Source organism: Aspergillus pseudonomiae (genome assembly GCF_009193645.1).
Source record: "Aspergillus pseudonomiae strain CBS 119388 unplaced genomic scaffold BDV37scaffold_32, whole genome shotgun sequence".
NCBI classification, from domain to species: Eukaryota; Fungi; Ascomycota; class Eurotiomycetes; order Eurotiales; family Aspergillaceae; genus Aspergillus; species Aspergillus pseudonomiae.
The window spans coordinates 27,091-47,052 of NW_022476024.1; the positions used below are offsets into that span (position 1 = coordinate 27,091).

A 19,962-nucleotide genomic window follows, 5' to 3' on the forward strand; every position below is an offset into this window, starting at 1 on the left:
AAAAAAAAAAAAAAAAAAAAAAAAAAAAAAAAAAAAAAAAAAAAAAAAAAAAAAAAAAAAAAAAGAAAAAAAAAACAAGTGAGAGTATTCTTACTCTCGCTCCATCGGAATTGATCCATGTGAATTCTGAATACTACACCCAAAGAACATCAATGCAATTGTTCGACGCTCCCGATGAGTGAACTCCGTACTACTTCAACCCCACCAGGAGAATCGTCGGTCCTTGACTCATGGCCGAGGTGAGGTGAGACCAGAACCCCGACGACTCGCGCAATTCCCGCGTAGTGCTTGAAATCTCTAACAGATGTTAAATCCTTGAATTATGTTGGCATGGTTGATCAGCTAATAATTCTTAACAGTTTTGTATTCTATAGCATACTGCGCAGTATATAGTTCAAAGCATCGACATGCCCCTACGCTGCATAAATCGTGCCGCCAATAACCGCATGTGATATACCGCCGTATAAGCCGACGAAGCCAGGAACGAATCCTCTACCAGTAGTATCATTCGCCTCAGAGTGGATATACGTTGGTGAAAACAACATGGACCCGACAGTTATACCTCTGATGATCAAGACTTTGTAGTCGGGGAATTGACGGGGAACTGTTGGCTCCGCCGGAAACGATTACGTATTGCAACGAAGCACAAGAATACCCCGGACAAATTTGTCTCCATACTCGGTGGATAGATGTCCATGCTGTCCAACAACAGACTGGAAGGTACTGTCATGAAAGTTTTCATGGCTTCCTATTTTTTTTTTTTTGTTGGGTTCTAGGAAACTAGTACTGTCGGCGTCACCATGCGCACCTTCCTTGACAGGTTGAAGATCCAAAATGGACGGAAGGAGCCTGTGCTTCTCAGCGAGCCATGTCTCTCTTCAATCTAGCCAATGATGCATCCAAAGAACTACTTGTCCTTGCTAGTCGACAAACCTACGTAGCCATATAATGGGTCTCTTCTCCTGTCCTTGGCTCAGATGGGGCCGGAAGCACTCAGCAGCGCCAAATGTAACGCCTTGCTATCAAATGACTCGGGTAGAGTCTCCCACTTCCTCGGAGGAACAAGCCGAAGGTGATGATAACTCGCCGCTTGATTGCCAATGCCGTGCATGTAAGCACTGACAGTGACAGGCGTCCCTTCGTTGGCGGATAATGGGAGTATTTGTGAACACCAAAGAGGCTCCTCTGGCCTATCCGAGAGACTGCGAAGACGATTCTCCAGAGAAACCAACGCAGGACCCAAAAATACTGACAAGAAGGCCAGAAGCACATTTCTCCCATTCACACCCAAACCTACAAATCTCAAACCGGGCCTAATCACCTCAGATGGCTCTCCAAGCACTTTGATGAGCGACAGGGGTTATGATAGTGATGCACAATTTATGGATCCAGCAAGGTATGCCAACGATGGGTCAGAGCGACCCTACAATTGTCCCAGCATTTGGGGAAGTGTATCACCTCTTGCACAACCCTATTATGAGACGGAACCGGACGATCCGGGTGAAGAGCTGGTGGGAGAGAGCAGCATGCTGGTTGATGGTCCATTCTCAGGCCAAAGTGAGATGGAGAGGCCCCAATTGCCATGGCATCCACGGGACTATCCACACTGGGGCCCATTTCCACCTATCACTCACAGCGCGGATCATGAACGTGCTCGTAAGAGGGTCGGAAGCCCCTATACTACTGGATTCTTTGACAGTCCCAGCCGGCACTCTACAGCCAACCGTGGGCGTCTTCCAGGCTATCCAGGACGCATACCTATCTCGCCGATGCCGTGCACAACGTCTGTCGATTCGGTATATGGACCCTCTTCCCAACTCTCAATCAGAAAGAGGCGACAGGCGCCTCCGAGGGAGCTGAAATCCGAAAGCCATTCGATTCATCTAGGTAACATGGATATATCGAAAAGATTGGCGTCTCCCTCCATATCGCCTCGGGTCTTATCTGAAAAGTCATCATTTGATGGCAATGGGCGCGACAAAACCACAGGGGCGAGGACCCCATGTAATGAAGGCTACGATCGACCTAATGTAGAAACGACACAAGCACCAACTGAGAATGTACAAGAATCGAGTCTGGCACTATCGCGAGCAAAGGAGTCGTCGTCATATTCCCGTAGGACTAGCTTCTCATCTGGTTTCTCCAAATACCAGTATGAAACAAAGGTTTTCAGTCTTCCAGAGTCGGTGAGAGAAGCAATGAAGAATCCTTACGCCGGTGCCTCTAGCCTGAATCCATCTGGTCAATCACAAGAAACTCCCGGAGCCATTCCAAATACCCCTACTGCTGCGAGTCCTTGTGATACTAGCGGACGCACTCAGCAAAGCACTTCCCCAGGACCATGCGAAGCCGATCCATTGGTTGCTCCTCCTAAAGCTGACCTTCAGAGCACCGCAAGCATGGCTGCTTCATCATCGCGCCAGGTCAGCGTTGGATGGATGTCTGGGGGTCGCCGTCTTGGTTACGGGTACACGCTGGTATCAGCAGATGACAAAGGAGGCAACTTATCCCCAGAAGATACCTGCTCATTAAAGACATGTGATCTGAACAGTGCATCGACAATTGGGAAGGGTCATGGCAAAAGATCTGCCAGCGCTGTTGACAAGCCTTGTACGGAGCAAGACAATAAGACGGGATCAGGGAAAGGATTGCCAATCTTCGATTTTATGACGCACCGTCTAAATCTCCATCACTGGTCCGGTGCAACCACATCCTCCGGAGCAAATCAAGTCGACGAGGGGTCAAGTAACACATCAGTCACATCTTTGCTATGGGAAAAGTTCGGATTCTTGAGGAAGAGCCAAAATGAGCCTGACACACATGTAGATCAGAAACCCCCTTGGAGTCATTTTTGTGGAGTTGGCTTGGACCAAGCATTGGATGGGACACTAACCCCGCACAGAGATACGACTCCCCCAGTAAACGGCGAAGACGGGCAGTTGTCGAAAGGGCGGACGGGGCTACATCGTGCTCGAAGCCTATGGACCAAAGGTCGCACTGTAACGGACAGAGCTCTCTGCCTTGAGACAAAACTCACAACGAAGATACCATTATCTATCAAGCAGAATCCCGGGCTACGGAGGGAAAAGACACGAGTTATTAAACTCAAGAACCGGGACCGTAAGAAGACCATCAACAATAGCCTTGACGAAGAGAAGCCTATCTTCCCCGGTCCTAAGCAACATGAGCTTTCCGCAATCTCACGAGTGGAGGAGAGCCATGGACCCAGTACGGGCAATCATGAAAGAAGGGACGGTACCTTGCAAGGAACTGAGCGAAATAGTTCGGACACTGACTTGGCTGATGCGTATGAAGATTGTCTGGAGGTCCATCCTATTCCTGATTAGAGGCTCACGCATCAACAGTAGCGCTATGTCTTTGTGCTCGATCAATTCCGCAAAATTGGAGGGTGATCAAGGATACGATGGCAATAGATGACCTTGAGACCAAAAGCCCTAGCCAGAGTGATCTTTTCATTGGTTGTGAAAACATAGGCTGGAGTTCAGTTTCAAATTGGGCTGGGAACTCTGAGTGCCTTGTCACCTAGTAAGAGGTCATTGATATGGAACTAGCGATTAATCATCGATAAAATACTCTGAATGCATTAGAAGTTACCCAAAAGATCCCCCGAGGATATTCATGTAGTCGTACATAGGTATAGTGATACACACAAAAAACGCCATTAAGTCACACGTAAAGCTCACTTCTTCTGCCGCTTGGTACTTTTATCACTGGTGTTGCTTAGGACACTGGCTGAACGCTTTTGCGAGGTGCCCTCTCGCGCTGTCGCTTCACCAGTATGACCACCACCGGCCTCTGCCTCCTTGTCTTCTGTACCACCCGCCGTCTCCGCTTGACCTTCTGCAGAAGGTAGAGCAGCAGACGCAGCACCGGTAGGCTCAGTAGCCACATCTGCTGTTGGAGCCGGGTTATCGTCTTGTTCTGTCTTTACCTCGGGCTTCTCTTTCTCTTTGGCTTCTTTTGCTTTGCGCTCTCTTTCCTGCTTAGCGGCTTCCAGTACGCGGATCTCACTCTCCACCTTTTCGGCCACTTTGCGGGCGTCAAGCAATAGGTTCACTGAGTGGATCAGCTTCTCGAACTCCTTGCATACCCGTTCTGTAGGCATGACCAGCCGAAGCGGCACTTCTAGCTCAGCGAGTGCAGCAGCCAGTTTCTGGGTCTGGACGTTGGACTTGGCCTGCGTCAGTTTCTGGGCACGATCGCTACGGAACTGTACGCCTGGAGCCAGACGGTCGTGATGCTGCACTCCGTATCTGGCCTCTTCAGATGGTGTGAGCGTTCTGATGTTCTGTTGAGCCTCTTTGTTCGCTGCGGCCGCGGCCGCGGCTTTCTTGTTTGTAGGCGCTGCTGGTGCGTTGCTTGGGGTTTCGCCACGGCTGTCACGGGCGTTTGCATTCGGTGCTGGGGTCTGTGCGGCAGGACTGGGTGCGGCGCCCTCGGGACCAAGTATAGAACGTCGCTTCTTGCTCTTGTCAGCTTGGAGAAGGGTCTGCAGCAACTGAGACAAGCCCTGGCTGGACTGGTACATGGTGGTGTTGCCCACGCTAATGGGAACCTCAAGGCGGGAGTACAGCTCTCTGCGCTCTGCGATGAAGGTTTGCTCGTTTGCAGTAATGCGTTTCAGTTCTTCCAGCAGGACTCCTTCCTCACGCACTGCGTCAGCCGTACGTTCCAACTGTAGAGCGGCAAGTTCTTTCCGTGCCCGCTCGCGCTCGGGCTCGAATTTCATCATCTTCTCGTGCAAATCGAATTCGGCCTCGGACATTTCCGAAGGAGGGTGTTCTAGGGCAAGCATCGATGCAGCAACAAAGTAGTACCGTGCCTTCATGTGCTCCATAGTTCTGACCTGCTTGGCCGGTACAAGCGCACTGTTGTTTGTTTCCGCATCGACGGGATGTGGCTGGAAGTCGTAGCGGTCGGCGATAATCACCCATCGTAGATCGTACTCCTCGACTAAATCCATCAAATAATCTGTCTCCTGACGCGACCAGTCATCGCTCTTGAGATGTCGGTTGTACTCTTCGTCTGTGTATCGCCGCGGTACTCGAGCTTTGACGTTGTATTTCGCAAAGAGGTATTCCTGGTCCGGGGTTTGCAGGGCACCTTCATCCTGTTTCTGTTCTTCACCGTCTGTCTCTGGTCCCTCCAGCGCCGGTTTTGCAGTATCGCTTTGTCTTTGCCAGTGACGTAGAACGAGTCCATCCGATCGAGCTTCATTGGTGAAGGGAGCCATGTGCCTAGTAGGAAAAAGTGATCATCAGTATAGATTCTCACACTGCAAGTTAGAGAGAACATACCATGGACGAACTCTCAGCTTGCTCATCCATTTCGGGCGACCTTTGTAACGGTTCTCGTTGATGGCGATCGGAGGTGCTCTTTCGCCGAGCAAGGCGTACAGTTCACGAGTGATACCCTCTAAGAATTAGAATATTAGAAGCTGCACAAAACGGGCGCGTAGTTGGGGGTCACCAACCGGGCCTCTTCTCGACGACCTTCTGTTTCTTATGCGGTCGGGGTTGGCCCTCCGCGGGCAAATCCAACATGTCGCGAACATCGGCGGCGGCCATGGCGGGTTACCACCACTCTTCGAGTGTTTGAAGATCACAGGTTAAAATTTGTGGGTATTGGTTGAGGATGAAAGGGGAAGGTGTCGAGGAACAGAAACAAAGGAGGTGAGAAACAAGAGGGATATGAAAGGATGGAGGGAAGTAGTCGTAGTAGTAATGAGTAGGGGAGTGAATGATTGAATGAAGTGAATAAATGACGGGAGAATTCAATTCGCGCCAAGACTTCCGTCCGTTGCTGCCACATTGAGCATCAACATTCGGCCACCTCTTCTTCCACTGTTTCACCTCTCCTCCCCTCGATCTCCCCAGAATTCCAGAACCCTCGCCATTCGGATCTCCTTCATGATGGCGTCGACATCCTCGACCTCATGGCTATCCTCCCTCTTGGCCTTCTGCGCCATCCTGTGCCTCTCGGTGCCTGTTAACGCCCTCTACTTCTATATCGATGGACGTCAACCCAAATGCTTCTTCGAGGAGCTTCCCAAGGACACATTGGTTGTCGGTATGTCACCAACCAATTCGTTCGGTGTGAATTTACTTCGACTGTGTCATAGATATGCTAATACCCACGGACAGGAACCTACTCCACGCAGGTCATCAACCAACAGTCGAACACGTACTCCGTTGATCCCAGCCTGAAGATGCTCATTACCGTCGACGAGACCTTCGACAACGACCACCGGGTCGTCTCCAAGCGCGATGGTCACTCCGGCCGCTTCACCTTCTCCGCTGCTGATGCCGGCCAGCACAGGATCTGTGTGACCGCCGAGACGAGTGCCGCGACCGGTGGCTGGCTGTCGGGTGCCCCCGCGGGCGCTGTCAAGGTGACTCTGGACATGGCCATCGGAGAGACCAGCAAGATCGAGACGGAAGACAAGGGCAAAATCCAGGACATCGTCCAGAAGGTGAAGGATCTCAACGGTCGGTTGCAGGATATCCGGAGAGAGCAGGTGTTCCAGCGGGTATGTCTTACGCAATTCTATCGGTTCTAAGTGTATACCTGTGGCATATGATACTGACCGGGTTACTTTTCTCTAGGAACGTGAGGCCGAATTCCGTGATCAGTCTGAAGCTACCAACTCCCGTGTCGTCCGGTGGACCCTGATTCAAATGGCTGTCCTGTCCGCTGCCTGCGCTTGGCAACTGTCTCACCTCCGCTCGTTCTTCATCAAGCAGAAGCTGACATAATGGATGAGGGCATGGAGAAAGGGAAATAGGGAAAAGAGGATACAGTTGTTGTCCGACGTACCTTGTATATGGGGTTATATTTGAGTTCATTATCTCCTTGATCGTCTATTTCTTTGGTTCGTCCGAAACAAATCAATGGAACTTCATGACAATTTAGATGTATCTGTGGGCTGAATGGTTCTTCTCAGTTCCTAGCCGTAGGCTCAGGTTTATTGCTGGGATAGCTTGTCGGACATGAAAGACTGGGAAATGCCTATTATGCTTGCCCTTCCAGTGTTATATGATGCGAATGAGTCGATTGATAGATATGGATGTAATGACCTACTCTGCTTGTATTTCTATCCAATGTATGTTTCAGGTGTTTCGGCATAGGGTGGCATCAAGCGAAAACGATAGAGCGTAGCGATTTTATTTAATATGGAATCCAATTGCCATTATCATTGAAACTGTCGTGTATGTGTCTATGTACCTCTTATGCTTCTTCTATTTATTGTTTTTCTTTCTTTTTGCTTTCCCTGGTCTCTTTGGCTCTCCAAGTCATGATCATTATTGTTGACGGTATATCGTTCGTTAAGTACATCAGATCAGCACTTGGTGAAAAAAACTCTCAATAACGTCTGTATATGCATTAAGAACCCCAAAAATGATGTGGTATATAGCGGGAACTTCAAATGAAATAAGAGATTAGTAAATATGGAAAAATGGCGGTCAATATTATTCGACCCAACTATTTCATGCCTTCATTGAGTCATTGTTTTGCTTTGCTGTATCATCACCGCAGCAGAAACTCATGATGAACCGTTCCAAATCTGTCAGCTTGTAGGGTTTGGTCATATAACCTTTCATGCCGACTCTCGACGCACGTCCCAGGGCATCATCAGTCACATCGGCACTGACAGCAAGAACCGTCGGGGGTGTGGTTCGAACAGGCTTTGCAGTATGAGAATCCGTAGCACGCTGGCTGATCCCAGGATTAGGAGGGATTTGACCGTGGTATTGGTCCACTAATTGCAAGATCCTTGAGGTAGCCTCGTAACCATCCATTTCTGGCATCCAAAGGTCCATTAGAATGACATCCACCGGCTTGAGTTTCTTGCGGTACTTTGGTGATGGCTTGAGGATTGAGCGATCGTCTGAGTCGCTACTCTGGTTCGTGACTGCGTGAGAGCCATTCGTGGCCTCCTCAGGGCGCTGCGACGCCAGAACATCCTGCATAATCCGCACAGCCTCTCTCCCATTGCATGCCTCATAAACATCCCGGTAACCAAGCCTTTTGAGCATGTTCACCAGCACCCGTCGGTTGATCTTGTTGTCCTCCGCTACAAGGAACGTCAGCGGATGCTTCTCCCCCAGTTTACTATCATAAGCATCTCCATTTATGGAGCCCCCAAATGACTTGATATCGGGTACAGAGCGGGAGTGTGTAGGTGTCCTCGAAGATGTCTCATCCGTGAGACTGGGAGACGGTTGTTGGACTGGGGTCCGCATTGCGGGTGGTAATAGTGCATCCAGACCTGTGCTGCTCTGTTGGCTCATCCTTGAGGGATCACTGAGCTGGGGAGGGGTTAAGAGCTTCGTCGTGGGGGCAATTGGCCTAGTACGTGGTTCAGGCTGAGTGATAGGAATTCTAACCTCGAACTCAGAACCACGATCAGGACCCGAGGTCGCAGAACGAACACAGATTAAATCGCCACCCATTTTCCTAGCCAAGCCTTTAGCTACGAGAAGTCCCAATCCCAAACCATCTTTGCTTCGAGTCGTAGATGTATCCTCCCGAGCGAATGGTTTAAAGAGATTTGGCAGAAAAGCCTCTGGGATACCTGATCCAGTATCCCGAACGTTAATCAAAACATCACCAACTTTGCGGCCTAGTGTAGCAGAGACAGTAATCACACCGCTATTTGTGAATTTGACCGCATTCAGGAAAACACATGATATCAACTTCGCGAGGTCGCGATCATCCACGAATAGAGTATCTGGCAACGCAGTGTCGACCGACCAGTCTATCGTTTTAGAAAACACTTCCCCGTTGGACGACCGCGAGCGAAGCTCGATTCTCTCCCCTAATTCGGTTCCATTTGTCACTGCAAAGTCAGGCCGACCACCAACATGAAGCGATTCATTGATAACCAGACGGAGCAAATCACGGAGTTTTGTAACTCGCAGTGCTGGGCTCTTGAGGTTTATATTGATTCCTTCCAGCAGAAGATGTGGCGCTGACCGTCGTACTGCTAATGATGGTCGGGGGTCCACCATGTTGGCCATGACAGCTTCGATCTGATGTGCTGGGGTGGCCTGAATAATTTTGTCGCTTTCAAGTACCGCGTTCTTGACCTCTTCGGTCCGAGGGGATAGTTCTTTCGTTGCTGCAACACGCAGCATCTTTTGCTTCGGCGTCGATCCCACATTGAATTCCGGTGGATTGCTTCGCCGCCGTTTATATGGATTGATTCCAACGTTGGTACCATCAGCAAAGATGCTCGGCCGATTTTCGCACGTCGGGATTGGTGACTGAACGGGGCCGCCGAATAGGTCGTTGTCCCGCTCAACTTGGGGTGTTTTAGGAACTTGCATGTTCATATCATAGGCATGGACAACATTATCAGCAGCTTCAACTGCTCGTCTTGCACTATCTGTATGGGGTTAGCTTTGAGTAGTAGGATAGCGAGCAGCTGTAACATACCTTGAACCATTTCAATGCTTTCTTTGAGAGATTGGAAAACATAACCTGCCCTTGGAGACGGTTTACCTTGAATGGCTTCCCGTACAGTAGCATGCATGACGTCCAGCATCCCGACGATCCCCTGCATCGGCGTCCGCAGCTCATGAGACAGGCTCCGCGCAAACGGCTTCAGGGGTTGAGATGAAAAATCAGGGTGCCCGTATAAAGCATTCAAATACCCATCGTCGACGATTTTATGGCCCTTGGATGGATTTTTGATATCTTTGGAAGGCCGGTCGGTCTTTGTCGTATCCTCTCGGATCCGTTGAACGATCAGATCTTCCAGCGAGTACAGAACCATTTCCAGCAAAGACCACGAGAGATTACGGGTCTGCAACCCTGACTCCGACCACATCAAACCAAAGTGGGCGAGGCACTGGGTTTCCGCGAAGAGCGGGATTGCAAGGTAGCCCTCTGCTGCGAACGGGAGCTGGTCTTGGTCGAATGACGTGACAGATCCTAACTTCTCAGGAATCAAGCAAGGTTTTCCATGGTCCATATGAGACAAAGGGTTGCCTCCAGCAAAGTACCGGTGTCGATGCATTCCCACGTTTTGATGTCCATCATTGTAATAGAAGGCTGTACCAAACAGGCGGGGTTTATGCTCCCCCATATCACCGACGGTCTCATCGTCTCGAACTCTCCGAGCTACGAATCCATATTGAGCGTTGCAGATCGAGGTGATATGTTCCATCAGTCGGCTCCAGAAGGACTCCAAGTCCAGACCTCGGAGTTCTTGCTTTAATTTCATCAGTTGTTCGATCGCCATACTTTGGTGACCACCGATATGTATGCGATGTAATGGGTCGGCCTGCGGGTCATCGTTGAGCAAGGTTGAAGCTGATACATCCCCGGAGAGACATTCAGACTTGCATGGGAGGAACGGTTTCGAACGGCCGGCCGATACGAAAGTTTTTGACCATTCGGATTCGACTGAATCTGACATGGTGTGGGACAGCTTACACGCTTCGTTCAAAGTCGCTGATATTGCGAGTCCCGAATGCGAAGCTTTATTAGGGTATAGGAGGGCGCCAAAATAGCGTTGGGGGTTTCAAATTAGTTGCCCGATCACGAGGAGAATATTTGGGCAAGACAAAACGCATGGCTTTCGGTCTGGGGAAAGAGCGCAGAGAACCTGGTTAGTGATCAACCTTCGTCATGGGCAAAATGGAGGGTTTTTGAGATGTCAAAGGTCGAGTCACTCTTGATGTTAGACAGATTTGTCGGGCACATACAATGATGGGAAGGTGTAACTCCGGTCGAGCTACACCGTATGGTCGGCGCTCTGCACTGGGATAACGCTCTTAAGATCGTGCGACGAAGTATCCAGGCGATATAGATATGTGGGATTTTATGACTGCGAAAAAAAAGGGTAAAAAAGAAAGAGCGACAGCGAAAGCGAAAGCGCGAAATGCTTTGTTGCTCACGAGGTGGGCAAAATAGATCGAAACAAATTGACTAGGGATTATATTCTGCTCCTTTAATCCTTCCTCTTCCGATAACCTTGCAATAGTTGTTGAAGGTTATCTTCTTGGTCGATGGATGGCACTGTTTCCTCTCCCTGAGGGCACTGGCCAATTGCTGGGCCAGAGATGGTCGGCAGAAATCACCCAAAAAATGACCACGCAAGTAGAGAGAGATCCAGTTCTCAAGAATATGGCCGGGGTGAGGGGACCATCCGACGATGGAATGGGATATACTTAGACAGTCCCACCCACAGGCCAGGATGAGGAAGAAGTGGGAGGATGGAGAGAAAAGGGTAAAGTCGGTCAGGTGCAGGAGGAGGGGAATTGAAGGAAACAGAAAATCGTCTCCATTTCGTATGGGACCAATTTTGGACCGATCGGCCGGTCTAGACGCGGGGAGGCTTAAATCCACACAGTGAGTGACAGTGATTCAGTTGGGAGTCTAGAATGTCCCTTTGGCCAGAATGATAAGTCCTATAGTGGGTTTGTATATGCTCTGCTTGTGTCATCATCTTTTTCTTTTTCAAAACGGACCGTTTCTTCATTGAACCGGAGTTTAAACAAAAATAGCGGCTGCATGGCGCATCTTTATTGACATGGGTACTGCGACGTATTTTATGGTGATACGGAAATATATTTATAGAACATCAAGCCCTCACTGAGCGTATGTCGATGTCTACGGAGTTATCGGATTATGCACTTCGAAAGGAAGCAGTACAACAGGGAAATATAATATTGGCATAACCCTAAAATTGACCATCACCCCAAATGCTCCAACATCCATTACCCCATGATGCTTCACATGGACCGAGGTTATGATACTACAGTCTGTGTACGCCCATTACATGACATCTTCGACCGACCGACATGAACGCCATCTCAACTCTCAACCACAAAGTGATTGCAGACTCCGTTAGAACACAATGGCTAGACCCTTCGAAATCTCCGTTCCAGATGCTCAGCTGAATCATCTCCAGCAAAAGTTAACAACGGCAAGTTTGCCGGATGAACTGGACGATGCGGAGTGGGACATGGGTGTGCCTCTGGATGAGATGAGAAGGCTGGTAACTTACTGGCGCGATGGTTTCAACTGGCGACAAAAGGAAAAAGAATTGAATGAGAGCTTGAATCAATTCCTCGTCCCTATAACCGTCACCGGATTCGGAGGCCTGGATATTCATTGCCTGCACCACACCAGCCGAAATCCAAACGCCGTTCCTTTACTATTCATCCATGGCTGTAGGTCTGACCGATGTCACTTTCTAATAAAGCCACTGCGGAGCTGATCGGTGTACTTGTAGGGCCTGGAAGCTTTTTGGAAGCAACGAAGCTTATTCCATTGTTGACCCAAGGTGACGAGACTCACCCTGCGTTCCATTTGGTGGCGCCCTCATTGCCGAACTTTGGCTTCTCATCTGCAGTAAAAAAGGTTTGAAGATATACTCCAATCATAAGTGCATTGGCCGAAGTGCTCTGACACCTTGTAGAAAGGGTTCGGCCTAGTTCAATATGCGGAAGCAATGCACAATGTCATGCTGGCTTTGGGCTACAAAGATTACGGTCTGCCGTATCGTTCCCCCACCAGACCGATTGAACACTAACCTCCCTATAGTTGTACAAGGCGGTGATTGGGGTAGTATCATCGCTCGTGTCATGGCTAACCGCTACTCCGACCACGTCAAGGCCGTTCACCTGAACTTCCTACCGGTGGCCCCGCCTTATCCATGGCGGAATCCCTTAGTCTTTCTTCAATCCCTCCTCACTATTCCCTTTTCATCAGCCGACAAGGCTCACTTGGCAGCTACCTCGGACTATCTGGCACAAGGGAATGCTTACCTGCGTCAGCAGGAGACTCGTCCGCAAACGCTAGGCTACGCCCTTCATGACAGCCCTGTGGCGTTGCTCGCCTGGATTTACGATAAACTGCACTCATGGGCCGATAGCTACCCGTGGACAGACGATGAGATTCTCACTTGGGTGAGCATTTACTGCTTTTCGGTAGCAGGACCCGCGGCGTCAGTCCGGATCTACTACGAAGCGGCACGGAATGATTCTTCGTCTGCTGTACCCGGATTGTCCACCGTTGAGGCGATCTCGAAACCCACTCCCGGTAACGTTAAACTCGCGGTGGCTCAATTTAAGAAAGAGTTAATCCGAGTACCTATGTCGTGGACCGGCCTGGCTGGTTCTGTCGTGAGAGCCAAGCAATTTGACTGCGGTGGCCATTTTGCAGCATGGGAGGTACCGGAGCTCCTGGCCACCGACCTGAGAAATTTCCTGGGAAGGAATGGGCAGGCGTACAGAGCTGTATCTGGAAAGGACGGATACTGACCACCTACTTAGATATCGAATGCAGATTGAACGGAGTCCTAAAAGAGTTAGGTCGTACTCAGTAGAAGATCGAGGCCCCAGGCATAACGCGACAGAACTAGTAGGACGGTGAACCAGTATGCAGAGATGTAGAAGTCTAATTCCCTGTAGTTCCGTCCTCCATATATCCTCGCTGTGCTTTGCCTCGCCTTCATCAATGATATGTAACATTAAGTGGAGACCTTAGACGCCGAAAGCTGTTCTCAACCAGGAAATATTGCAATCGTGGCAATGGAGCGTGATATTAAAGACCTGAATAACATAACAAAAAAGCGCGAACATAACTCTTCTAATCTTGTCTTCCCTTGAGTAGCCGCTTAGTCACCTTATCTTTCTCTATGATGTACACCTGGGCACCCCAACCGGAGAGTGCGTCTCTGTCCACAGCACTGAGGAGAGCCTGGGAAATGGTTTCGAACAAGTCCTCGGGGGCCTAAGCTGTCAGTATCGCCTCTAATCACGACCGGAATCCCACACGCGCAAGACATACCAGATCCGGCTCCCATAAACTCTCACAGGTACCAAACAGCTGGTCACTAGCTGTCCCGCTGACAATGAAATCCTTCGCAAAGTCGATACATCCAATACTATCAAAGCCACAGATAAATGGCTTGCCAGTTGTGCTGTTTATACCCGCAACGACAGGGCTGACGAAGAAAGGTCCAAACCTCCTCTCGTACAGTGACGAACTGACCAGGTTGGCCAAGGTCTGGGGTGCTATGTGCCGTTCCTCACGCAGGCGGTACATGTTAACCTTGTAGCGGAAAAGATCTGAGACGGTCGAGACATCAGTCGCCAGGCCAGTCAGGCCGAGGAAGGTCGATGGGCTGTAGTTGAAGATCTTGGGGAAGTTATTGGAGACGGTCAGGGCCTGCATGCCGAGTCGGAGATCGCAGGCAATTGCAACACAGTCCTTGCCTACCATGGCGACGCAGGCGCCACCGTCTGCGGAGAGACAGATTAATATGTTAAGCTCGAGTCAGATGGGAGACGGGGACGATGACATACTGATATCGAAGGGCGAACTCTAGAGGGATTGTCAGCTTGCTCGATCAGGGAAAGAAGAATGGTACAGAAGACATACCATGATTAATTTGCTAGAGTAGATAAAAACAAAATCCAAGCTAGAAGAGCGAGAGGATTCGAGAAGTGAGAAGCAAGAAGATGTGGAGGACTGAGGGTTGAGGGGGGAAGCGTGAGGTGGTGAAGGAGAGGGACTGATGAATGGTTGAGTTGAAGCTCACTGCTGCCAGCACGCGTGGAGCCGCCGAGCTTTCTGCCGATGACGATGCGCCCGCTGCCTAAGTACTGATCTTCCCGCATTTACTACTACACCTCGTCCGTTACCCTAATCTCCGAATATCAACTCCTTCTGTGTCCTTCTATGCTTTTCTCTCGCCTTGGTCTACTTGCTGTTTGATACTATATCCAAAGTATAAGACAGGCGAGAAAACTTGAAGGCGACGACGCTCATTTTCCATCAACTTTAACACCACCCCCGCAATATTAAAATAAACATTCCAACTATGAGCGCTCATGTCGTGGTCCTCGACTCGACAGCTCGAAGGGCTACAATCAAGACAACGCCAGGAAAGTATTTGACTGACGTTTTACAAGAGGCTTGTGTAAAACTAGGCGTAGATGCTAGCCAATATGGACTGAAGTAAGCTTCTACTCCCATAAACCAAGTATCAAGCTTTCAGTTAAGGGACTAACTCCGTTCCAAGATACAAAGGTAAACAGGTCGACCTGTCGCTAGCTTTTCGCCTTTCCGGGCTTATCTCTGGCGCAAAGCTGGAGCTGGTCCAACTCTCACGGTCGCCATCCGTTGTCACTGTCGCACTTCAGCTACCAGAATCAGAAGCCCGTGGGGCGCCCAACGGCCGTCTTATGGACAAATTCCCAAGTACAACATCGCTATGGTTTATATTGCGTAAATTTGAAGCTGGAGTTGCTGGGAATGCATCGATTCGGAATCTCACAGCGCGAGGGGCTCCCGTTACTGGAAACGGAGAGAATGGATCAGGACGGTTGTTCTACGAGACGCCGGTGATCCAAATTTTGGAACGGGAGATGTCCACATTCACTGACTTGCAGAAGTCCCTAGCCCAACTAGGGTTCAACAGCGGAAACGTGTTACTGAGACTGAGCTTTCGGCGGACAGAGGACCCGTTAGAAGTCGCTATGAGCAAGATCCAAGAATACTTCAAGACATCCGACGACGACACGGTTCCCCAGTCACAGGAGCCGTCTACCCCAGCAGAACAAAAGCAGACAGTAGATGGACCCAGCCAACAAGAACGAGAGCCGCTAGAGTCTACACCAGATGCATCACCGCCTGCACCCGTTTTGCCTGAGGAACCTCAGAACCAAACCCCTCCATCCGTCCTATCTGCCCCTGCGGAACCTTCCGAACCTGCAACGACTGCTGCCTCTCGACAAGTAGCAGTCTTTGCCCCTCCATCTAGCGATACACCGCAGTCCGCAAAGACCGCCTATAATGAAAGTGACTACGTTCCCTCCGTAGATCATGCGCAGGCACACCAACGTCGGCTCAACGCGGCATCCCAGAATAAACGTCTTCTATCTGATGCAGAGATCGCCGCTAAAGCCGCAGCAGAGGAGGAAAAGCTTGCAGCTGTCAAGGAGGTGGACGTCAAAATCCGACTGCCGGACCAAAGTCAGATTGTGGCGAAATTTGGGCAACAAGATACGGGCAGATCACTCTACAGTTTTGTAAGGAACTGCTTGGCCGGTCCTTTCGCTGGAGAGAAATTCATCATCACAACTTTCCCCAGTGGTGGCCAGAGTGGAAAGAAATTACATAACGTGGTCCCGGACTCCGATCAGACTTTACTGATCAAGGACCTCGGTATGGTAGGCCGAGTGCTTGTCAATTTCTCTTGGGACGCAGCCGCTTCCCAAGCTGCTCGGCAAAGCCGAAGAGACCTCCTGAAACCAGAGTTACGGACACAAGCGAAGGAACTGAAGGTTGAAGAACCAGCAAATGTAATGGACACCTCTGAGGATACGGTTCAGCCGAAGTCGGGATCTGATCGCCAAGGAGAGAAGTCAAGCGGGCGCAAACCCGGAAGCCTGCCCAAGTGGTTGAAACTGCCCGGGAAGAAATAGATAAGAGATATGCTGGTACCTTCAGTGTTACCTTTTATGATACGTCTTCTAACTTACGATTATGAGTAATGTGATAATGGTCCTGATATCCTGTAGTTTTAAGGTAGATTCAATGCATAGACAGCGTCACCGTTGAGCTCTGGAGCTCTGGAAAGAAGTATATGTCATGTTCGGCTACTTGAATAGCAGTCTACAGGATGACCAAGTCGGATGCTACCAACGACATCCCGAATGGTAGTCGATTGGTGACTGTTAGGCCAGAGATCGACCTACACAGGCCAGTCTAGAGAATATTCCGAAGATTGAAGGTGAAAGAAACCAAGTCCCAGTGGTATTGCATTAGAATCAGAGATCCATTTATGTTTTTTTGTCCAATTGTCCACGCCTATGGAATCATATCCCTTGCCTCCATTCCTATATCCCAGGAGAGATAGAAGCAAAGAAGGTAGGTCGGGTTGTCATTTTTCCCTCCCCATATGGACAGAACCTCCCCCACACTCCATGTGATCGGCCACCAAGACTCACTTCATCGTTTCGTTATCTCATTCTTTTCTTTGGCTAATAGGAGAAAGCTTTATCGGATTGAATGGGAACGAATTTAGTGACCAGTAACACGACGAGACTCGGCGATGACGCGCTGCATGTCCTCAACCTTTCTCTTGCCACGGCCGAAGGTACCGAGCTGTAGTCGAGTGTTAGCCTTTCTGCTTTGGACTGATGATCTCAAGATTGCTCCGGCTTCCTTCCGCTCTGGCCCAGTGTAATTTCGATAGTAAACCATAATCGACCCCAAGATCAACCGATGATAACTTCCGAGACTACCCGGCCAAAGCCAGAGCGGCCCGAGCAAGGTCTGCCGAATTGATAGCATGTTGACGGAATCGAACGTACCCTCTTCTTGGCGAGCTTACGAGCACGCTTGTCCTGAGTGTTTCTCAGGAGTTCGATGATACGACGCTCATAGGGGGCAAGACCGACAACCTCACGAGCGATGTCACGAACGAAGGCAGTGCGGCGGGAGGACTGGCCCTTGGTGCGGCTGACACGGGTCTTGGGGGTGTTGAGGGGGGTGGTTTTCTATAACGCAGAATATCCGTTAGTCTTAATTTTCTTGTCTTCCTCCACATGTATCTGGAACATCAAGTCGGTTTTTCTCAGATGTCGAGTGGTTGCTGAATGCTGTATTCTCCCGAATCACGTAGAATCTCCCCATGTCGCTTTATCTTCCCGATTTTCCTCTCTTTTTTTTTTTCCTCTCGCACTTCCGTCTTGTATTGTCGAACTTTTTTTCCCTCCCCGTTCCCCAGCATTCTCCAGCCATTCAACATCCACTCGACAACTGAGATCCGTTCAAAATAAAATATAGCACGGATAGGGGAACCCACATGGCCCTTGTTCAGACCGACCACAATTCCGGAGCGTTCCTGGGCCATCTCGACGGTTGGACTGGTTTGGCGACGTGGTTGGTGAGGGAGTGTCGAAGTCGATGGGCGTCTCGGTGCGGATAGAAGCGCGATGGACTTTGCACGGTTTTGGTTGGCTCAGATGGCAGTGCGTAGCGAGTGTTAGGGCTTTGCTTAGGGCTTGTTTCCCGTCTGGGTTAGCGCCCTCAGGGCTCTTTTGCCTGGACTGCATGACCGGATGTTGGTGCCTGAGGTGTTTATCATCATCCTTATCAGTGCTCCGATAAGGGTTACTACATTCAATCCTCTCCTGGAAGTATAGGTACTTGATCATCATGAATAAATCTTTACATAACTATTGTTTCTGTTCGGTCTGCTCTGGCCCTGATTCCACATCCACCTCAACGGTCTTCAATATTCCCTGATTGGGGTTTTCTCCAGCCTTGGAATGGTCCTCTCGGCCCTTTTCTCCCGGGCTGGCTTCGACCGTGGTATAGCAAGTGGTTTCATATGTCTTCCCGCTGCGGTTGCCACGGCTTAGCATCTCCAAGTTACTCCCCGGAAGTAAATCTGTAAGGCTAACATTCGGTTGGGGTTGAGCTGGAAACCGCCGTGCCTCTACCGTTTTCTTTGAAGCCATAATACTAGAGCCGGAACCAGTCGTGACAGGCTCCGAGAAGAAGTATTTTGTTTTCTTCAAGAAATGTCGCAAGAAAGTAGGTAATGCCGGCAAACAGCTTGCTATGATCCCTGAAGTTATTTCGGCGGCACTATTATCGATATCAGTAGGGAGTGCGGGATGTAGCCCTAATCTACACTTACGTCCACAAGAGTTCTGGAAACCAGACAAATGTGTTGTCGGTGGCCGTGCTATTTGGGATGCTGACTACAAGGCGCATGACGCTTGATATGCAGCCGCTGTTTACTCAGGAGTACCCGCTCTGTCAGTCATCTGGGCGAGTTCAGTGATGGGAAGGGTGGCTCACAAGATACCCGCAACGAAGACAGCAGATGTACATATTTTCTTCTTGAAGGTCATTTGCAGACGCCATACACAGACAATCGGCAGTAAGAGAATTAGGAAATCGGACACTACGTTGAAGATCGACGCAGCCAGGATGGGAACGTTGATATTGATGCAGTGCCCTGGGATATGCTCATCCCAGATCTTGGATCGTGGTGTACATTCAAAGATCTTGAGGATCGTGTCGGCCAGGTAGAAGAGGAAGTTAAGCCAGATGAGCAATTGAATCAAGAAGTAAGTGACGCTTCTGACAGACAGTGCGAATACGCGGAGAAATAAAAGGAGTATGGATAATTTGGTGATGAAGATGATCGGCCCATATATGATTTGGCATGCATTTGCTAGCTAATGATGATCAATACGCTGGGTCCTTCCTGTTATGAGGTAACTGACCTTCAAGAATTCACGGAGGTCTGAAGGAGATACTTCCCACCGATGGAGACCACTGCCATGCTTGCCTGTCTCAAAAGTCATGACAGCATAGACTATTAATCCTAACTATGGCTCTCATGAGCAGGTGATTCTCCGAGAGCAAGAGTCAATAGACAGCGTATTGAGGCACATACCCATGCAAAGAAACAAGTAACTACAGATGACAGTTAGTGAATGCTGATCTATTTGAGCTTGTCTTGGTATACGTACAGTCTTCCCACCCCGGAGCTTTGGTGATCAACAGCTTTGTGTACATGCGCATACAGACACAACAGGTACTAACTGAGAGGCATAATACCTCGGTAATGACATCCCATCGTTGCGGCGAATGTTTGTGATCGTATGTAGGATTCATGTCTGAACCTGGGATATCATGAACAATAAAGCGAATTAATTATGACAGCAAGATACGGGCCTAAATCAGACATTGGAGACCCGTTACCTGCACCCCAAGGACAAAAGAGAGGACGGGGAAGGAAAGGGAAACAACGAGAAGCCGGACATGGACAGGGAGTCAGTTACAGATGTTGACCAAATACTTACGCCGAGGTCTAGCAGGGTGTGGAGATGTAGATAATTGGACATCAGCACAGTAAGAATAGAAACAGCCGTGATAGCGTGGGGGACATTATCTGCC

At 49.6% G+C, this 19,962-nt stretch overlaps 10 protein-coding genes across 10 annotated transcripts; 4 read left to right on the forward strand and 6 right to left on the reverse strand.

Annotated features, from left to right (window-relative positions):
• Nucleotides 1–1,043: 1,043 nt before the first annotated feature.
• Nucleotides 1,044–3,475, forward strand: BDV37DRAFT_247773 (uncharacterized protein). Its single transcript, XM_032081914.1, has one exon. It carries the CDS (start codon nucleotides 1,347–1,349, stop codon nucleotides 3,345–3,347), a length of 2,001 nt encoding a protein of 666 aa, XP_031941482.1. The 5' UTR covers nucleotides 1,044–1,346; the 3' UTR covers nucleotides 3,348–3,475.
• Nucleotides 3,476–3,533: 58 nt separating this feature from the next.
• Nucleotides 3,534–5,736, reverse strand: BDV37DRAFT_115974 (uncharacterized protein). The gene is made up of 3 exons (XM_032078472.1): nucleotides 5,495–5,736; nucleotides 5,319–5,436; nucleotides 3,534–5,258 (listed from the first exon to the last, which is right to left on the reverse strand). The coding sequence occupies exons 1-3, from the start codon at nucleotides 5,586–5,588 to the stop codon at nucleotides 3,701–3,703; spliced, it is 1,770 nt and encodes a 589-aa protein (XP_031941483.1). The 5' UTR covers nucleotides 5,589–5,736; the 3' UTR covers nucleotides 3,534–3,700.
• Nucleotides 5,737–5,933: 197 nt separating this feature from the next.
• BDV37DRAFT_282977 (emp24/gp25L/p24 family protein) lies at nucleotides 5,934–6,776 on the forward strand (the record flags this gene model as incomplete). Its single annotated transcript, XM_032087188.1, has 3 exons — nucleotides 5,934–6,090; nucleotides 6,165–6,550; nucleotides 6,627–6,776. 3 exons carry the CDS (start codon nucleotides 5,934–5,936, stop codon nucleotides 6,774–6,776), a joined length of 693 nt encoding a protein of 230 aa, XP_031941484.1.
• A 673-nt stretch (nucleotides 6,777–7,449) lies between these two features.
• On the reverse strand, nucleotides 7,450–10,742 carry BDV37DRAFT_115986 (uncharacterized protein). Its single transcript, XM_032078473.1, has 2 exons — nucleotides 9,460–10,742; nucleotides 7,450–9,409 (listed from the first exon to the last, which is right to left on the reverse strand). Exons 1-2 carry the CDS (start codon nucleotides 10,442–10,444, stop codon nucleotides 7,509–7,511), a joined length of 2,886 nt encoding a protein of 961 aa, XP_031941485.1. The 5' UTR covers nucleotides 10,445–10,742; the 3' UTR covers nucleotides 7,450–7,508.
• A 787-nt stretch (nucleotides 10,743–11,529) lies between these two features.
• BDV37DRAFT_116025 (epoxide hydrolase) lies at nucleotides 11,530–13,543 on the forward strand. Its single transcript, XM_032078475.1, has 4 exons — nucleotides 11,530–12,203; nucleotides 12,266–12,393; nucleotides 12,452–12,524; nucleotides 12,577–13,543. Exons 1-4 carry the CDS (start codon nucleotides 11,888–11,890, stop codon nucleotides 13,293–13,295), a joined length of 1,236 nt encoding a protein of 411 aa, XP_031941486.1. The 5' UTR covers nucleotides 11,530–11,887; the 3' UTR covers nucleotides 13,296–13,543.
• pup3 (proteasome core particle subunit beta 3) lies at nucleotides 13,460–14,623 on the reverse strand. Its single transcript, XM_032078474.1, has 4 exons — nucleotides 14,419–14,623; nucleotides 14,343–14,361; nucleotides 13,825–14,279; nucleotides 13,460–13,767 (listed from the first exon to the last, which is right to left on the reverse strand). Exons 1-4 carry the CDS (start codon nucleotides 14,419–14,421, stop codon nucleotides 13,624–13,626), a joined length of 621 nt encoding a protein of 206 aa, XP_031941487.1. The 5' UTR covers nucleotides 14,422–14,623; the 3' UTR covers nucleotides 13,460–13,623.
• Nucleotides 14,342–14,759, reverse strand: BDV37DRAFT_116027 (uncharacterized protein). The gene has a single exon (XM_032078476.1). It carries the CDS (start codon nucleotides 14,655–14,657, stop codon nucleotides 14,424–14,426), a length of 234 nt encoding a protein of 77 aa, XP_031941488.1. The 5' UTR covers nucleotides 14,658–14,759; the 3' UTR covers nucleotides 14,342–14,423.
• Nucleotides 14,760–16,553, forward strand: BDV37DRAFT_116028 (putative UBX domain protein). Its single transcript, XM_032078477.1, has 2 exons — nucleotides 14,760–14,997; nucleotides 15,062–16,553. The coding sequence occupies exons 1-2, from the start codon at nucleotides 14,861–14,863 to the stop codon at nucleotides 16,464–16,466; spliced, it is 1,542 nt and encodes a 513-aa protein (XP_031941489.1). The 5' UTR covers nucleotides 14,760–14,860; the 3' UTR covers nucleotides 16,467–16,553.
• Nucleotides 16,554–16,758: 205 nt separating this feature from the next.
• BDV37DRAFT_247793 (60S ribosomal protein eL36) lies at nucleotides 16,759–17,981 on the reverse strand. Its single transcript, XM_032081915.1, has 3 exons — nucleotides 17,852–17,981; nucleotides 17,358–17,543; nucleotides 16,759–17,148 (listed from the first exon to the last, which is right to left on the reverse strand). Exons 1-3 carry the CDS (start codon nucleotides 17,897–17,899, stop codon nucleotides 17,065–17,067), a joined length of 318 nt encoding a protein of 105 aa, XP_031941490.1. The 5' UTR covers nucleotides 17,900–17,981; the 3' UTR covers nucleotides 16,759–17,064.
• A 243-nt stretch (nucleotides 17,982–18,224) lies between these two features.
• BDV37DRAFT_282983 (uncharacterized protein) lies at nucleotides 18,225–19,367 on the reverse strand (the record flags this gene model as incomplete). The annotated part of the gene is made up of 4 exons (XM_032087189.1): nucleotides 18,225–18,639; nucleotides 18,692–18,787; nucleotides 18,856–19,238; nucleotides 19,287–19,367. 4 exons carry the CDS (start codon nucleotides 19,365–19,367, stop codon nucleotides 18,225–18,227), a joined length of 975 nt encoding a protein of 324 aa, XP_031941491.1.
• Between the last annotated feature and the right edge of the window lie 595 nt (nucleotides 19,368–19,962).

Bases quoted from the DNA above. Each gene is read 5' to 3' on its own strand.
- BDV37DRAFT_116027 (XM_032078476.1), bottom strand. From the start codon at position 14,657: ATGCGGGAAGATCAGTACTTAGGCAGCGGGCGCATCGTCATCGGCAGA.
- BDV37DRAFT_115974 (XM_032078472.1), bottom strand. From the start codon at position 5,588: ATGGCCGCCGCCGATGTTCGCGACATGTTGGATTTGCCCGCGGAGGGC. The intron at 5,437-5,494 runs GTTGGTGACCCC...TCTAATTCTTAG, and splicing joins GGTCGTCGAGAAGAGGCCCG to AGGGTATCACTCGTGAACTG. The intron at 5,259-5,318 runs GTATGTTCTCTC...TTTTCCTACTAG, and splicing joins AAGCTGAGAGTTCGTCCATG to GCACATGGCTCCCTTCACCA.
- BDV37DRAFT_115986 (XM_032078473.1), bottom strand. From the start codon at position 10,444: ATGTCAGATTCAGTCGAATCCGAATGGTCAAAAACTTTCGTATCGGCC. The intron at 9,410-9,459 runs GTATGTTACAGC...AACCCCATACAG, and splicing joins AAGCATTGAAATGGTTCAAG to ATAGTGCAAGACGAGCAGTT.
- BDV37DRAFT_247793 (XM_032081915.1), bottom strand. From the start codon at position 17,899: ATGGCCCAGGAACGCTCCGGAATTGTGGTCGGTCTGAACAAGGGCCAT. The intron at 17,544-17,851 runs GTGGGTTCCCCT...TCTGCGTTATAG, and splicing joins TCGGTCTGAACAAGGGCCAT to AAAACCACCCCCCTCAACAC. The intron at 17,149-17,357 runs GTACGTTCGATT...ACTCGACTACAG, and splicing joins GTAAGCTCGCCAAGAAGAGG to CTCGGTACCTTCGGCCGTGG.
- BDV37DRAFT_116025 (XM_032078475.1), top strand. From the start codon at position 11,888: ATGGCTAGACCCTTCGAAATCTCCGTTCCAGATGCTCAGCTGAATCAT. The intron at 12,204-12,265 runs GTAGGTCTGACC...GTGTACTTGTAG, and splicing joins TTTACTATTCATCCATGGCT to GGCCTGGAAGCTTTTTGGAA. The intron at 12,394-12,451 runs GTTTGAAGATAT...GACACCTTGTAG, and splicing joins TCTCATCTGCAGTAAAAAAG to AAAGGGTTCGGCCTAGTTCA.
- BDV37DRAFT_247773 (XM_032081914.1), top strand. From the start codon at position 1,347: ATGAGCGACAGGGGTTATGATAGTGATGCACAATTTATGGATCCAGCA.
- pup3 (XM_032078474.1), bottom strand. The intron at 13,768-13,824 runs GTATGTCTTGCG...CTGACAGCTTAG, and splicing joins GTTTATGGGAGCCGGATCTG to GCCCCCGAGGACTTGTTCGA.
- BDV37DRAFT_116028 (XM_032078477.1), top strand. From the start codon at position 14,861: ATGAGCGCTCATGTCGTGGTCCTCGACTCGACAGCTCGAAGGGCTACA. The intron at 14,998-15,061 runs GTAAGCTTCTAC...CTCCGTTCCAAG, and splicing joins GCTAGCCAATATGGACTGAA to ATACAAAGGTAAACAGGTCG.